This window comes from Bos taurus, chromosome 5, assembly GCF_002263795.3.
Source record: "Bos taurus isolate L1 Dominette 01449 registration number 42190680 breed Hereford chromosome 5, ARS-UCD2.0, whole genome shotgun sequence".
NCBI classification, from domain to species: domain Eukaryota; kingdom Metazoa; phylum Chordata; class Mammalia; order Artiodactyla; family Bovidae; genus Bos; species Bos taurus.
Window position 1 is genome coordinate 39,267,436 of NC_037332.1, and position 17,889 is coordinate 39,285,324.

The window sequence follows — 17,889 nt, forward strand, 5'->3', positions numbered from 1 at the left end:
TTTATGGGGTCACAAGGAGTTGGACATGACTGAGTGACTGAACTGACTGTAAGAGTCAGAGTTGTTTACTTGGGGAGGCTCTCAGTTCTCTGTCCACTGTGGAGTTTTACAAGCTTGCTTAACTATCCCTTGTTGAAGAACTTACAAACTGGATATAGGAGTGGATTAGAGAACATGTCAAATATGAGATTCTATGAATTTATAATATTATGACTAGAAAAATGAATTTTAATGGAGTCAAAAATCTATTTCATTACATAGTTTTTTTTGTTTCTCCATGTTTTAGCCCTTTCCTTAGAAAGGTTTAACTGAAACAAAAATGGCACTAGGATTAGAACCCCTAACATAAAGAACAAATACCTTTATAATAGCCAAGATATGAAAACAAACTATGTATCAATAGATGAACAGATAAAGAAGGTGTAGTATACATATATATATATATATATGCACATATATATGTATGTGCATAAAATGAACTATCATTCAGCAATGAGAAAGATGGAAATTCTTTCATTTGTGACATAGATTTTGGTATTATGCTAAGTTAAATTAATTAGATAGAGAAAAAGAAATATGCATGGTATCACTCATGTGGAATCGAAACAAAACAAAATAAAGTCAAACACAGAAATGGGGTGTAGAAAAAATGGTTGCCAGTGGCTAGGGGGTGAGGTAAATAGGGAGAGCTCAGTAAAACAGAACAAATTTGAAAAAAGAACAAATACCTATTAAAAAGGGAGAGGATATCTGTCATAACTTCATGGTGGTCTCAAGCTCCTTTCCAATTCCCTTGTACAAAAGGTAGAAAGGGACTGCACTGCTCAAAGTTTGGTTCATGGAGACAGCAGTAAGAACCCTCATATATTCCTTCGTCAAATACTGAGTACCGGATTTGAGACAGGTGATAGGATGCAATGATGAACAGGCAGAGAAGGCTTCTGCCCTCACAGACTAGAAAGGAGACATATAGCTCTTACGTATGCACACTAGGGACGTTTTTCTGAAAGCTGGCTCACAAATCATGAATCTGCCCAAAAAGATATGATTAAAATCTCACTAATGCTTATTCTCTTGTTAGCTATTTTTTTGAATGAACATGTCTTTGATTCAAAATTCTCTTTTCTTTAACTATGTAAGAGAGAGATTATATACTTAAATTCTCACAAATATTCTGCACATATTCACAGGGATCCAGACCTGGGAAATAAATTTTGCAAAATGACACTTCTCAGCATAGCACAAGGGTTTACTTACGCTTTGCATAAGAATTGCTAAGAGGTAGCTAATTAATATGCTTAATGCTCTTTCTTGTTTATAGCCCAAGTTGGATTTTCAGTTAACATTATATAGAACTCTGACATGTACTTGTCTTTCTCTCTTTACCATCTGTCCAAGCAAATTTCTAAACGCCCTTTCACAGTGATGACAATGTACAGACAAGGGCAACTCTATGAGTACTTAGGCTGTTGGATGTTTCTTCAGCTTATTTTAGGCCAAGGAATAACAACAATTTCAAGTAGCATTTCTAAGTGATGAAAATCACCAGGCTTAGAAATGTTGCTAAAATTACTTGCTTGTTGTGTCTAACATGATATTTTATACTATCAAAATGCTGCACTTATTAATTTTCTGACTTTCCGCTCTCAACATTGAATTTTGAGAGTTGATTGCAAATGCTGCAGAAAATTCAACATCTTCTCTGCCCTCCTGCAACAGCAAACATATCTCTATTAAGAGTTGGACAAAAGAGCTCTATATTTCTCAAAGCCTTTCCCTTTAAATTATTTCTGGTAGAGGCTGGATGTGAGATCTGCCTGTGACTTGCTAAAGGCTATTTATGATTTATTTCAACCTTTAGCTGGCTCTATGAAAGAAAAAAATGAACCAAGTTGAAAATACAGAAAAAGAGTGCTTAATCCTCAGTGTTATTTCAGTGAAAGTCAGCACCCTGACTCTTATGAAGGCTGTATTGTGTAAATTTTTATGTTTTTATTTTTTCCCTCAAAGTTAAAATTAAAATCCTTTATCATTTTTAATTAGAAAACAGTGCTATTGTTTTTGAAAAAAGATCAAATTTCAAGCTGTGAGTCTTTTAATACAGACTGGTCTGCTGAGATTTTTCTGAAGCACTGAGGGGAAATGTAAAACCAAGTCAAATGATTTTCCTGGGGAAAGTGGTGATAGGTCATGGTGAGATATGGGTGTCATTAAAATTTCATAGAGGTCCCTACCCCACCAGAGTCACCATAGCATTGACATACTGACTACAGTATCTCCAAAGACGTGCTTGCTGTCTATCATGGCTCTGAGGGGAGCAGTTACCATCTTTCTATAGAGTAATCTGCGTGTTAGAGAGTCCCTAAATGTGTATTTATAGATATTCAGGTCTGTTTTGGTCTATTGGGTCAAAAATTCCCACACTAAAAGTCCCTAAATATGTATCCACAAGATAGATCAGCTTTGGTTCACTGAGTCGATAGTAAGTAGGCCTTTTAAAAAGATGCCTAAATATTAATAATTGCATAGTTTGCTTTCAGCAAGTTCAGAAATGCAGTTCTGTACACTTTGTCTTTTAAGAGTAGATTTATTATGCTAGTTTCAGTGGATGCCAGAAGCTGTGTTTCACTCTGGCCTATGATATTTTGCTTTTAGAAAGTCAGAAGAAGAAAGCCCCCCAGAGCACAGACTATTAAAGCTAGAAGACAAGATGTGGAAGCACGGACACACAGGCAGAGCCTCAGGGCAAGGTGAATGCTGCCTTCCAGACCATATCTTACCACCGCCTCTGTCATCAGCCAGGTCCCATTCCCCCTTTTTCCTCTCACTGGTAGGCTGGAGACTACTTGCCCACCTTCAAGCTCATTCCAGCATCAGAGGGATCCTGTGAGGACTGCAGAACCCGGCCAGGCTCTCCTTCAGCAACTTTGCGTCTCATTGTAAAAGCCAAAGGTCCCTCAAGATATGCCCCTACTCATTCTGAGTTTGCCTCATACTGCTGCCTGTCTATCCCCTTTGCCCAGTCCCCAGAGCACACTGGCCTCTGCTGTACCTGGGCACATCCAGGAGTGGTCCTGCTTTCGGCCCTTCGTATCCATGCTTGCCCTCTGTTCTATCTGGAAGGCTGCTCTCTCAGAATCCACATGGCTAGTTCTCTTCAGGTCTCTTAAGAGAGCAGCCCTCCCTGACCACCTGTATGAGAGAGCAACACCTCATCCCCAAACCATGCATTTCCTTCCTCTGTTACCCAAACTGCTTGTTCTCCACGAGGACTTAATCACCATCTGATATAATGCATCTTCACTTGTTTTCTGCCCATCTCTGTCCCCTAAAGGTTAAGCTCCACTGGAGTAAAGGCTTTATCAATCCTAAATAAAAACCTAGATAAAAACCTGGCATCTTTTTTAACTGCTCATTAAATATTTATGGTACAACTGAACAAAAACAGATGAAAAGGAGTCATATCTCTACTTTCCCAATTGCCTATCAATGTGTTTTCATTTTTAAGCTGAAGAGGAATGAGTATCTCTTTCTGAGATGAAGTCCTCTGTTTGACCATTAGACCTCAGGTTCCAATAATACTCTCTGAGTGGCATAAAACTGGTCCTTCTTGAAGGACCATGGCATTCTCTGCATCCCCCCAACTTCTGGGTTATTAACAGAGTTTCTGGAGAAGCTGGGATCATCTGAGCTAGTCACAGAAACCCTGGACCAGTCTGCTTCTAAGTGTAATAGCATGTAAAGGCAGCATTTCTAAATCTCCCCCCACTTAATGTGGCGAGCACAGTCAGCTCTGGTGATAGCAGTGGGCTCACTAGGTCTCACAGTCCCATCTGACGCAATCAAGAGGGATGGTGTGTGACACTCTGCCATGTTAGTGTAACACACTGTGAGGTATAGAGTAGAATCACTCTCTTCTAAAGTTGGTCCATTATCCTTGGGTCTTCCCCAGTGCCTCCACTCCCCCATTAGCCATGCAGATATTCTCAACTGTACCCTTCCTCCTGACCGAAGCCTGTCACAGTAACTTATTCCTTATTTAAATTTCACTGGAACATTCTTTATTTCAATAACTCAGAAAGGTGCCTTTGGCAAGAGAATCACAGCTGACAGCCAAGTAATGACTAGGATTCTGTGATTAGTTCAGATTACAGGCTACAGAAGACCTGTCTGAGCATTTACCACTGTCATCACACCGATGCTGGCCTCTATTAGGGGTTGACATTGGTTGGAAAAGAGGATGTGGTTCAGCTAGAGTAAGCACTAGAGAATCTGACTGTATTGTAATAGTCAATGACATGCTAATTATTGAAAATAATTTTTACTGTGACTCTGCTTAGCCTAAGCAAGTCTCTCTCCCATACCCTTCCCTAGCACACAGATGTATTTTATTTATTTATTTATTTTTAATTTTATTTTTAAACTTTACATAATTGTATTAGTTTTGCCAAATATCAGATGTATTTTAATAAAGGTTTAAGGCACAAACTAAATAAAAAGTTGAAGTGATCTAGATAATTCCATCCCCCAAACCCAAAGCAATTAATTAACTGAAAGAAAGACATCGTTTAATCTTGAATTATTTGGATAAGTGACTCAACTTTGTAATTTATTTTGCATGAATAGGCAAAACTTAATGGATATTTCAGTGTATATCAGTACTTGAGGATTTATAAAACTTTTCAATCAAATTAATGGAGAGGGGGGATAAGTAATTAATGTGAACAAAAATGACAAAACCATTTACTCAGATATTGGGTATCATTGCACACTCTTCCAAATTCTGGCTGAAAAGAAATAATGATTTCTGTAATCCCCAGCAATGACTTTTGGAGGGAGCTTTCAAATAAATGTCTATTTGCTTTAGGTGAGCTTCACTGAATTGGCCTTATTTAATTTCAGATCCTCCTAAGGGAAGAGATTTCAGGATTTCCTGGTTGTAAAATGGAAGAGAACATTTTGCTGAACTTGTATGACATCATCTAAAGCATTAAAAGGGCAGATAATCATGACTTCTTTGCTGTTTACCAAAGCTTCTTTATGCCCTCAATCTACTTTATTTCCAAATGTCAGAGTAGTCTGAAACCTTTCAAAGATTCATGGACTGCAGAAACTGAGGAAATATTAGGATGAATCCTTTAACTTTTGTGCAAACTTTTAAGTAATTAATAGACAGGTTTTGGAAATTATTTCATATCATAGTACACACACTCTAACATGTACTATGTAAAGGTTAAACATGGTTTAACAACAAAGGACATGAGGTCATCTCTCTTTCTAGAAAGTCAGGGAAAATATTCTTTAAAGTACTTGAGTCATAAATAAAAAGAATATTGAGTTTTTGAAGTGAAGTTGTTCAGTCATGTCTGACTCTTTGCGACCCCATGGACTGTAGCCTACCAGGCTCCTCTGTCCATGGGATTTTCCAGGCAAGAGTACTGGAGTGGAGTGCCATTTCCTTCTCCAGGGGATCTTCCTGACTCAGGGATCGAACCCAGGTCTCCCACTTTGTAGACAGACACTTTACCGTCTGAGCCAATAGGGAAGTCATAAATAAAAAGAATATTGAGTTTGTGAAGGGGAATACAAATAATATAAAATTTAGTTTATCAATTAAAATAAAAGTACTACAGAATGAATAAAAATAGTAAACATAGTCTTGGTTTTAAATATAATTTCCTTTCCAAACTCTACTTGAAATTCTCTTATATTACAAAAAGAAGAAAAAAAATGTAGCTTCCATAATACTATTTATACAAAGCAACAAAAATGTGAGCAAATTATTTTCAGGTTTATATTATCAAAATGTTTTCCAATACACATAAAATACTAGACACCAAATAGCTGAAACAAATATTTAAAAGCTCTTAGCTTAGATATATAATAGATAAAATATGTCTCATAGTAATAAATTAATTTTTTCTTTGTTATGCAAAACCCCTCAACCATAACTTCATGGAAAAGTGTAAAGTGGTGTGAAAATGATCTTACCTCATATTCAAAGTCCTCTGTTCTGTCTGGATCAGCAGGCAAGCTGGAAAGATACTCATTGTCCTCATAAAATTCATGCTCCATCGGATGGAGAGAATGGCAGCTGTGGGGAATGTAGCAATATGATAGAAATGGATCAAAAGGGTTGCTCTCAAGATTAAAAAAAGACATTAGAATTTCACTTTAGTTTTCTCTGCTCACCAATAAGACCTATAGTGATCTAGCTTTTAAATGAACTACAGCTCAGAAAGAACAATTGCTTTTCTTTCTCCCTTTATATGAAATCCATCAATTTGATTTTCTGAGAAAATACCAAGATAATGGCTCATTGTCAGAGCTTCATTTTGTGAAGGGGCAGATGTGCCCTCTATCCTGGCAATGGTGCCATATTGATACTCTGGCTGCCTTCCATTCCATCCAGTGGACTTGATACATAGATGGGTGTGTGGCTTTTGAGACTGCAGTCTGCCCAAAGGTGGGTATTTTGTAATAAAGTACTACCAATTTCATAATTACAGCCTCAAACTGTTTCTTAAATTTGATTTTAAAAGCTCATACAGTCAGTCTTCTGAATGCATGGGTTCTGTATTTTTTTTCAATTAACCATGGATCAAAAAATCAAGTCTGAAGTTAGTTGAATCCTTAAATGCAGAATCCACAGATGTGGGAGTGAAGTGGGGATTGTATTTTTCAGTCTGTAAATTGTACTCACATTGCCTCCATTTCTTGAGACTTTCTTCCTCATTCTCCCTCATAACCCACATACACAAACACTAAAGAATGTTCACGGTGATAACTCACTGGAAACCCCTGTAAACCATAGAGTTTCATAATCCTTTTAGAAAACATCTTGGGACAGAGAACTGATAAAGTAAAGGAAATGAAGGGGTTCCAGGACACTGTGTATGACTTTTATGTATCCATTAACTTTTGGGAAATGTTTTAAATAATTCATAGTAGTGCTTTCAAATTACTATATGCCATGATGTATACATTATACAATATGAAGCTGTGTGTGTGTGTGTGTGGCTCAGTTGCTTGGTTGTGTACTACTTTTTGTAACCGTTTGGACTGTTGCCCACCAGGCTCCTCTGCCCATGGAATTTTCTAGGCAAGAATACTGGAATGAGGTGTCACTTCCTCGCCCAAGGGATCTTCATGACCCAGGAATAGAGCCTACATCTTTTGCGTCTCCTGCATTGGCAGGTGTATTCTTTACCACTGGCACGACCTGGGAAGCCCAATGTGAAAGCTAAGCATAGTTTAGCAGCAAAGGGCATGAGGTTCTCTACGAGAATTTCTAAGTCAGTGAAAGAAGCCTATGTGAAATTAACCAAGGTGCCTTCAGGAAAGGTCTCTAAGTCCATTTTGAACACTACGACAAAAATGAACTTTGTAGTATAAATTAGTCCCCTTATCTATTAACAGCTGAAAAGCCGGAAAGATCCATCCTGGTACCTCACAGGATCAGTGTAAATACTCTACCAGCCTCTTCTTACTGTTCTCTAATTTGGGCCCAAATAGCAAAAGCAGTGCAGGCAGCATCTTGCTCGCTGGTCTAAGAGCTTAACCCTGGACTGGTTTTGAGAAGCCCATTCCCACTGCTTAAACATCATAACCTGCTGTTTGGAGCAGCTGATGTGTTTTCTTGGTCCTTGAATTATTGAAAAAGGAGGCCTGCTGTGAAGGACACCTTCCTGATACTTGAGTAAGCATTTACTGAGTATCTACAAGATGCCAGGCCCTATGCCAATCGCTGGAAATTGGTTGGGCACAAAACCCAATTATTGTCCTATTAATTGGGTAGAGCAGCAAAGTGGGGATTTTAATACAATGTGATAATTAAGGGGAAAATAGAGAAGCTATGAGAGCATCTACCAAGGGGTCAAATGCCTTAGGTTCAGAAGCCTGACCCTATCACTTCCTTTTGTGTGACCTTGACAAATTCCTTAACATTTTTTCCTCATCTGTGACATGGGCATGGTAATAATGTAATGTGCTCACTCAGGAGACTTTTATGAGGAATATTATCTAAAACATGTTAAGTTAGCTAGTAAATGTTAACTATTATTCATTCAAGAATGTATTTGTTGGATGGCTACTCTGCATCAGGCTGTACAAATGAATATTATTTGTTCTTTTGTTTGTGTGTTTTTCATTTCCCTTCTAGAATATAAGCTCCAGGAGGTAGTGGCTTTGTTTTTGTTACCAGTTTTCTGCCCAGGACCGAGTTCTAGTGCCTGACACAAGGGGCTATTTAATAAATAATGGATACATGACTAGAATCATAGGTCAGACAGACAGAGGCCCTGCCCACCTAGAAACATAAGGTTTCAAGAAGTGGTGCACATGGTGCCCACCAGTCCAGGTTCGATGCACGATACTGGATGCTTGGGGCTAGTGCACTGGGACGACCCAGAGGGATGGTATGGGGAGGGAGGAGGGAGGAGGGTTCAGGATGGGGAACACATGTATACCTGTGGCGGATTCATTTTGATATTTGGCAAAACTAATACAATTATGTAAAGTTTAAAAATAAAATAAAATTAAAAAAAAATTGCTTAGGGAGATTTCTGAAAAGTTCGAATGCCTATATTTTGGCCTAAGGTAGGACTGAGCCAGGCACTGCATTTATTCTGCTTTTCAAAGTTCCCACGTGACTTTAATGCACATATGTGAATCACTGAGATGGACTTAATAGAAGACACTAAAGGGCAGGCAGGTGTCATGACCAGGTCTACATTTTACTAAATGGAACATGGATTGCAACAGGCAATGAAAATGAAGCCAACAGAGAGTTCTGCTCTTATATAACAAGCTCTCAATCATTTTTGAGTATTTGCTTAAAAACTCACAGAAAAAAATGTGTGGGGCCAAACAGACTTCCAAAATGGCACAGGTAGGATTATTTGAGTAAAATAGCTGTAACAGCCTTTAACTCAGGTAAAAACTAGGAAGAAATATTCGTTTAATAGTTCTTTATTTTGTAGCTCTATATACTTCCTCTCAGACAGCCAGGACCTTTGGTTTACATCTCAATATATCGGGTAATTGCTTCCTGCAGAGAATTGCACCTTAATAAAGTGAATTTCCTAGCTTCTTCAAAGAAGAGAGAAAAAAAAAAAAAAAAAGAACGAGAGCAAGGCAACCCACAAAGGAGGACAGAGTGCCAACATGCTGCTTCTAGGTCTGTCTTAATAAGGTTTTTGGCAACTTCAGTGAGAAAATCTATTTCCCTGACCTGTGCTTGTGAGCTGTGCGAGGTTTGTGATGACTGAAACTATGAAGATGAACTAATCAGAGCCAGACTTTCTCACTGCATCTCAGCAAGTAGGATTCCTAAGCTGAAACAATTATGTAGGTCAGGAAAGGGAGGAGCAAGACAACCGAGCACTAATTGTATGGAGACACAATCACAGATATTTTCCAAACAGAACTGAGAGCTTGTCTCTGTAACTGTCAACTTGCTACGGTGCCTGATTCTTTCCAACATCTACTTTCAATGACAAATGACAACAGATAAGGCTCTAGTATAAAAGACAGAAAAATACCTGTCTGAGAGCAGAAATGGACAGATGTCGGGCACTGGAGGGGTGGGTGGCCTAAGTTTGGCCAGGGCCATTATATGTTCAAAGGTGATGTCCGTCTGAGTGCTGGCATTCATGAGTCGCACTTCTGGGGCTGTCCCATAGGCTGGTTTACTGAGAGGTGTTCGCCTTAGCACCTGGACCACGATAGGCTCCTTGGCATTTCGAAAAGCTTCCACTGCCTCTTCATGGGTAGCCTTTGAGAGATCCTTCCCATTGACCTGCAAAGATGAAAGGGCATTGCTCACCTCAGAGGAAAGAACAGAGAGACTGTCATGATAGATTAATAAAAGGTGGGCAGGGGAGGTTTAAACAAGCTCTGCTATGAATTTTGTGAAGGAATACTTAATCAGACATTGACATTTACTGAACTATTCACCAACAGGAAAAAGTGATGGAAACTAGGAAAACAGTTATTTCTTATATCTTTACAAAGCACACCATCAGAATTATTAGTAAAGATTTCAAACCATAAGCCTCAAAACATAAGCCTCAGAAAATGATTAAAATCTTCAGCTAGGTAGAAATGGTAAGTATATATTTTTAAAAAAAATGATCTATCAATCTTTTGGTGGAATTTTCAATATTTAATTAGTCTTGTGGTTGTTTGGTCTCTAAGCCATGTCTGACTCTTGCAACCCCATGGACTGTAGCCTGCCAGGCTCTTCTGGCCATGGGATTTCCCAAGCAAAAATACTGGAGTGGGTTGTCATTTTCTTCTCCAGGATCGTTCGACCCAGGGATCGAACCCACGTCTGTTGCGTTGGTAGGTGGATTCTTTACCACTGAGTCACCAGAGAGGCCCTTAATTAGTCTTACTGACTTGCAATATAATTTCTGTCAGATTTATTTTATATTCATCATTTTTATCCAAGACCATGTTACTGCTCATGTGCATGTTATTCTAAGTCCTTGCCATTCACAGTATGGTTTGTGAACCAGCAGCATAAGAGATTAGAAATGCAGAATCCCTGGCCATACCCCAGACCTGCTAAATGAGAACTGGCATTTTAACAAGATTCCAGCTGATTTACATGCACAAGAAAGGAGCACTGCTCTAAAACACCTCTGAGACAGTATGCCATGTCCCTTTGCCTCCTCACCTGTATTCATCTATACAAATTTATGACTCTCCAATGTAGCCTGGACATAACAGAGGAAGAGGGGATGTTTGCCCTTTCCTTCCATCACTGCTTCTCAGTTGGGCCAACCATTGGCATTTGGGGGATAAAAATTTTTCTTTAAGTGACACTCTCTCATGCCTGCTTTTTAAGGGCCAGTGATGTTTCCCCACCTTTGTGGTGCCCAAAACACCCACAGGCTTTTCTGATTACCCTCTTGAGAGGTAGTACAGAGACTGCTCTCAAATTGTCATCAATTTATTTCCCTAACTTGGGTTCTAATAACATAGCCTCTTAGTGGAAGTTGTGTTTTCATAAACAGCTATTGAATCCTAAAAGAAAGTCAAAACTCCCACCCAAATGAACCAATAATGTTGGCTTTTCCAAATAGGAAGAGATACTTTGGAGTACAGTACTGTGCTCAAAACCCCTGAAATTATACCATTTCTGGACAACTAAACCACTCATCTGCTGGTGAGGCTCTAATAGCTGCTGCTGCTGCTTAGTCGCTTCAGTCGTGTCCGACTCTATGCGACCCCATAGACGGCAGCCCACCAGGCTCCCCCGTCCCTGGGATTATCCAGGCAAGAATACTGGAGTGGGTTGCCATTTCCTTCTCCGATGCATGAAAGTGAAAAGTGAAAGTGAAGTCGCTCAGTCATGCCCGACTCTTAGCGACCCCATGGACTGCAGCCTACCAGGCTCCTCCGCCCATGGGAGTTTCCAGGCAAGAGTACTGGAGTGGGGTGCCGTCCAGTTCAGTTCAGTTCAGTTCAGTGCCATTGCTGCACCAGCAAATCTTTAGAGATCCCTGGAAGCCTTCAAAAGACACAAAGGGAATCACTGAGTTGCAGCCAGCAAGAGATTGCTGACATTCAAATGAGCACACTTTCTCCAAGTAGAGAAAGAATATGTGCATGCTCAGAGCGAATGTGGGGTAAATGATACAGTGCTAGGTGGAAATTGTCATGTCATGTAGAGATAGGCTTAATGACCTGGATGAGATAATTTACTCAATTGACCCTGAAAAAGTTAATGTGCCTTCAGAAATTGAGCAATTAAGTTTCCTCACCAGCACCATATGACCCAGTACAGTTCCTGAATAACTAGTAAGAAACTTCAGTTGGAGATTTGGGTGTTTACCTACCAATGTGCATAGTCATTAATTTTCTCCATGAACTAGAACATTACCACTGACTTTTCACTGGTATAACTTTGGAATGGCTTGATGACTTTGGGCATATGGGGCAATATGAACACAGTACATCTACTAACTGGCACTCATTCTTTTAGCACTTTCAGATGACAGGCACTCTGGAGAGGACACTACTCCTGAAGACCTGTAGTCAGCAAGTGGTAAGAGAAGTTCCAGGGTGGAAAAGTACAAACTGAAATCTGGCTTTTTGTGTTGAAGACCATCATCCTCTGTCTCTTCTTATGGTCAGTGTTTACCAACTCCAGAATTATGGAAGATGATCCAGTGGTAGAGAGACTGTTCCATCATAATCTACGTGATATGGAAGAATTGCCCTTTTATCCACATATTTCCTGCTTCATGGTGTCCCTTCAACTGAGTGAATATTCATTTGTGCAAGATTTCATACCTTTACCTCTCTGAAAAGAACTCTTGGTCATAATCTATTATCAGGTATTTAAAACCTACTGGAACAATGTCAATAATGCTATCTTTTCCTATAAGCATTGTATCTAGAGTAACTCCTAACAATGGCAGAATGAAAGTGTTCTTTTTGAAGGAACTTTAAACATTATCTGAAGGTAAATGGAAAATAATTTGTGGCCATGGTTTCTTGCAGTCATACATGAAATCCTGCATGTGTGTGTGCTAAGTCATTTCAGTCATGTCCAACTCTTGTGACTCTATGGACCATAGCCTGCCGGGTTCCTCTGTCCATGGTATTCGCCAGGCAAGAATACTGGTGTGGGTTGCCTTGCCCTCTTCCAGAGAATCTTCCTAACCCAGGGATCGAACCCTTATCCCTTCTGTCTTCTGCATTGACAGTAGGTTCTTTGCCACTAGCACCACCTGGGAAGCCCACATGCTGCTGCTGCTGCTGCTAAGTCGCTTCAGTCGTGTCCGACTCTGTGTGATGCTACAGACGGCAGCCCACTAGCCTCCTCCATCCCTGGGATTTTCCAGGCAAAACACTGGAGTGGATTGCCATTTCCTTCTCCAATGCATGCATGCATGCTAAGTTGCCTCAGTCGTGTCAGACTCTGTGCGACCCTATAGACAGCAGCTCACCAGGCTCCTCTGTCCACAGGATTCTCTAGGCAAGAATATTGGAGTGGGTTGCCATTTCCTTCTCCAGAGGAAGCCCACATGAAATCCTACTAATGCATAAATTGTATGTTATTAAATAGTGAAGAAATGCCATTATTCTATTTCTTCCCCAAGGTGGCTCAGTACCCTGCCTACAATCTCGTCTTGAGACTCCTTTGTTTCTTACTTGTTTTAGTGATCTTCAAAGAAATAATAATTTTAAAAAGTAAGTTCCTTAATGATAAAGATTATTTATCTTATGCTCCTATAAGTGAAGTAAAATCATTTTTGCTAAGTTCAGAAAAGTATAAAAAAATTGCAGAAACAAAAAATTACTGGAGAGTATTTTAGCCTGTGAAATTATTAGTTCTTATCATAATACTTAGTATATGCAGACAATATTAGCATTCATACAGCAAGATCAATAGCTATTGATTCTAAGACCTGTACATTCATTCATTTACAACCATGGCATTTATATGCAAAATTAATTTTTTGCTTTATGGACAATGAATACAATCTTAAAAAAGGACAGTCAATATAATCTCAAATATCTTACTTCCCTATTGGGAATGCTCTTTTCTTCTGGTTATCATGCAGCTGACCCCTATTTTCATAAGCTATTTAATATCTCTCAAAGTAAAGAAGTCTATGACCTTTAAAGGCTCAGTATACTGCCCCATGTGATCCCTTAGAAAATGTAAGCGCTGATGATACGAAATACTCTTTTTTTCACTTCACTTGAAGTTCATCAACATACTGTTAGCCTATCAAAAGGTCACCGTAAGTTATGCCTTTCAAAATAGAAAAAAAAGAAGAGTTTAACTGGCATTTTCTGGCAGTTCCTTTACTCAGTTATCATTAGTTACAACTAGGGAGAATAATAATTTTGAAAGAATATCTGAAATTTTAATCCTGTAGAAAGTTTTGAAGTAAATTAACAAATAAATTAATAGCAAAACTGTATTTTCCATGTGGTTAGATACTAAACCAACAAAATATTTGGTATTTCATAGTGCCATATCGTTATCCTTTTATTTATTTTCCATCATATTCTTTCCTTCCCTCCTTCCTTCCTTCTTCCTCTCTATCTCAATCTTGGTTTTGTATGGACAATATGTGTGAAATGAAATTGGAGAAGGAAAAGTCAGCTATTAATGGCATTCCAGTTAATACAGGTAGTTAAGAGTGCTGATCCAAACTGTTCTAGGTGCCTAATCAATGGAAAGAAGCAAGTGGTAGAAGTTGATTTTCAGGAGGAAAAACTGGGTGAAGAGTGTTGGGAGCAAAATTTATGGGAGGAAAGGTAATTTGAAAATTAAGATATACCCATGTATTACAGGGTGTGGGTTTGAAGAGTACATGCAGAAGGCTGATGATTTGATTTAAGCATGGTGTAGAGAAAGAGACCTTTTTCTAAAGTGGTTGTTAATGAAATGAGTGAGAGGTTAGAGCGTCCTAATAAACATGAGAAGTATATGAGATAATTCCCTCTATTACTATATATATTACTCTATTACATCTGGCTTTTTGATAACTGTGGACAAAACTGATTTGTTTATAAAGCTACCTAGCAACTTGAGTAAAACTGAAAAGACTCATGTAATTGCTCTCTGATAAGAAGCTCACAGCCCCAGAGTGGAGCAACAGGACTCTGAAATGGTGATTAAGTCACCTGAGTTGAGATAAATGAAAAACCAGGCACAATATTGATAAAGAAGATTATCAGAATTGGTAATGGCATAAAAGAGGAAAGGAAGATGCTAATGATAGAAGTTCTTGAAGAAACAGAGATGTGGTTATCCTTAAGAAGAAAAACAGATTTGGGATTGGAAGCAAGTGTAAAGAGGAGCCTTAATCATGCCAAACTTGGAACAGTTCTACCAAATGTTCAGTGACTAAAAGAAATCCTAACCATGGGAAACCCTTTCCAGAGAGGATCTTCCTCCTTCCTGCACTTACTTTATCAATTTAGTTGATACGTTGAAAATATATACACATTTTTACAGATATGAAAAAATAAATGTCTTGCTTCTAAAAGATTATTTTCCATTATATTGATACAGGGAAGTGAATAGGAGACAAGTAGTCACTTTTCAGCAAGCAATGCAAAAGAACTGAGAATCCATTTGTTGTGGCAGATGGGCTAATTAATCCATAAGCAACTTGTGAATGTTAAGTAAAAAATATAGCTTTTCATATGTAAACCAAATCACGCTATCATTTGGTGAAACTTCTGTTTAACTAAAAATCAATCTACTCTTTTGGATAAACTGAAAAATCTGGGCCACTTGTCAACAACCTCCCCAGAGTGACTGGTGGCCTCAGCTTGTATGTGAGCTCTTCTGCTTTGATTATTCCTCCAAATCCAGCCACATGCACAATTTTCTTGAGTGTCAGAAAACAAACAGGCTTTTCTTTTTTCCAAAGCGCAAACAAGGGCATGAATGACAAAATCATCCTGGTGCGATTTCATTTCCAAGGTCAGCTGTTTGGGACAATGAGGGTTTCCAAACCTCTGTGCCTCTTACAGAAACTAAGGGCTTTTAAGTATCTCTACCTTTCATGAGATCATACATATAAGAATACTCAGTAGAAGAGGTGCAGAATACCAAAGATTATGTACAATTTCAAGTGGAGAATAAGCAAACATAAAACACTTAAATACTGTTTTTTAATGTTTATAAAATTTATTTTTTCATTCATTCATTCATTTATTTTCAGCATTATGGAGATACAGATAACAACATTATAAGATGTACACTACCGTGTACATTGACATGTACATGGTAGTGATTTGATATATGTATGTATTGTGAAAGGATTCCAAATAACTAATTAACACATTTATCATTCAATTAATTAATTATATTTTCTTTAGGTGAGAACATTTAAATTCTATTTGCTTAGCAAATTTCAATTATATAATACAGTGTTATCAACTACAGTCACTATTTTTACTTTAGATCCTCAGATCTGAGTGTTGTAATTCTGGTTGGGCATGACAGTTTACAAGAACTCTCACCCTCACGAATAACTATGAAATTAATTTTGATTAGAATCCCTATGTGATTGCTGATCAAATTCTCTGATAATTATGGGGGTGTTATAAAAACAGAGCCTAATAATATTTTATGTAAGAAAAAAGCAATATTTAAATTGCTGCTAAAATGTTTGGTATGAAAGGAATTTAAAATAATCCAAATTCATTAAAACACTTGGTATATACAATCTGTAAATCAGTTTTAAAGAATTTAAGCATATCGCCTTTTTCTAAACTTGGAATGTTTGATTCTAGATGGACATCTGTTATGTAAATTGAGGACAGCATAGCATAAGAAATATTTATAGCAAAAAGAACTCACAGAAAAGGAATTGTGCAACATGTTATGAAGAAAATCTTGTGAGATTGAATAAACTTAATTTTGAAACATTTAAAAAATATTGTCAGTGAACAAAACATTGGTAGGCCTGTGATAATCATATTTTAGAAAGTGAGAAAGTAAAAAATGTTATGTTGCATCAAATCAAAAGTCTGTGTGGTTCAGTGTTCTTTTGATAGTGCTGTTGTCAGATTTGGGGAAGAGAATATGGTAATTATCACACAGGTGCTAATGAGCAGACTTATTCAGAAGTGATCCTGGGGCTCCTTCTGTCTTGCCTGGACTGCAGGGTGGTAGCTTCATTTTCCTGGTGTGTGAGGTCTTGCAGCTTCCCTTGAGCTCCAAAGGCTCCCCAGTGTTGGTTAGCTGGCTTTCCCAGAAAATGGAGATAACTGACTTCTAACTCAGACAGCCTAAATCTCCTGTGTTTTCCTCCTGACAACATGACCCTAAGAGAGCAACAGCAGGGTGGGGTCTCTCCACTAGAATACAGACCCACTGTATGTCCAAGAGTTCCAGGTCTCCGTGTGCTGCTGACCCCTGACTTGTATGTTTTCCCAAAAGAGACTGTGTTGTGCTTTCTGTGCTATGCTTTGTTGCTCAGTTATGTCTGACTCTTTGCCACCCCATGGACAGCAGTCTACCAGGCTTCTCTGTCCTTGGGGATTCTCCAGGCAGGAATATTGGAGTGGGTTGCCATGCCCTCCTCCAGGGGATCTTCCCAACCCAGGGATCAAACCCAGGTTTCCTGCATTGCAGGTGAATTCTTTAGTGACTGAGCTACCAGGTAGTCAATAGAGACTATAGTCTAACCTCGGAGAAGGCAATGGCACCCCACTCCAGAAGTCTTGCCTGGAAACTCCCATGGACGGAGGAGCCTGATAGGCTGCAGTCCATGGGGTCGCTAAGAGTCGGACACGACTGAGCGACTTCACTTTCACTTTTCACTTCCATGCATTGGAGAAGGAAATGGCAACCCACTCCAGTGTTCTTGCCTGGAGAATCCCAGGGATGGGGGAGCCTGGTGGGCTGCCATCTATGGGGTTGCACAGAGTCAGACACAACTGAAGTGACTTAGCAAATAGTCTAACCTAGAACTTGCAACAGTGCAGAATTTGCCCTATCAACCCTGTGTGACACACATTTACAACATAAAGAACTGAATTTATTCAAAATGCTTCTACATGTAAGATATGAATTGCAGACTCCCATTAACCCAAGGAGATATTTTAAGAGCCTAATAATATATTTAGTTAACTGATTGTGACACTGAGGTCACTACTACAGGATGCTGTTTCCCAGCTCATTTCACAGTACATTTTGATGACAAAGTGTTCCCAAATGCAAGCAAGACTCATCTCCAACTTTTCTTATTAAGATGTTGTAGACCCAGGACTTCCCTAGTGGTGCACTGGATAGAATCCGCCTGCCAATGCAGGGGACCCAGATTCGATCCCTGGTCTGGGAATATCCCACATGCTGTGCAGCAACTCAAGCCCCTGCGCCACAACTACTGAGCTGATGCT

General features: G+C 38.9%; 1 protein-coding gene across 2 annotated transcripts in view; it reads right to left on the bottom strand.

The window, feature by feature from the left end:
• PDZRN4 (PDZ domain containing ring finger 4) overlaps positions 1 to 17,889 on the bottom strand; it is a 431,064-nt gene that overhangs the window by 66,450 nt on the left and 346,725 nt on the right. For both annotated transcript variants that reach the window (NM_001205492.1, XM_024991631.2), the window contains 2 exons: positions 9,543 to 9,799; positions 5,992 to 6,094 (listed from right to left, as the gene is read on the bottom strand). In NM_001205492.1, coding sequence (NP_001192421.1) covers positions 5,992 to 6,094; positions 9,543 to 9,799 — 360 coding nt within the window. The remainder of the gene's footprint in view (positions 1 to 5,991; positions 6,095 to 9,542; positions 9,800 to 17,889) is intronic.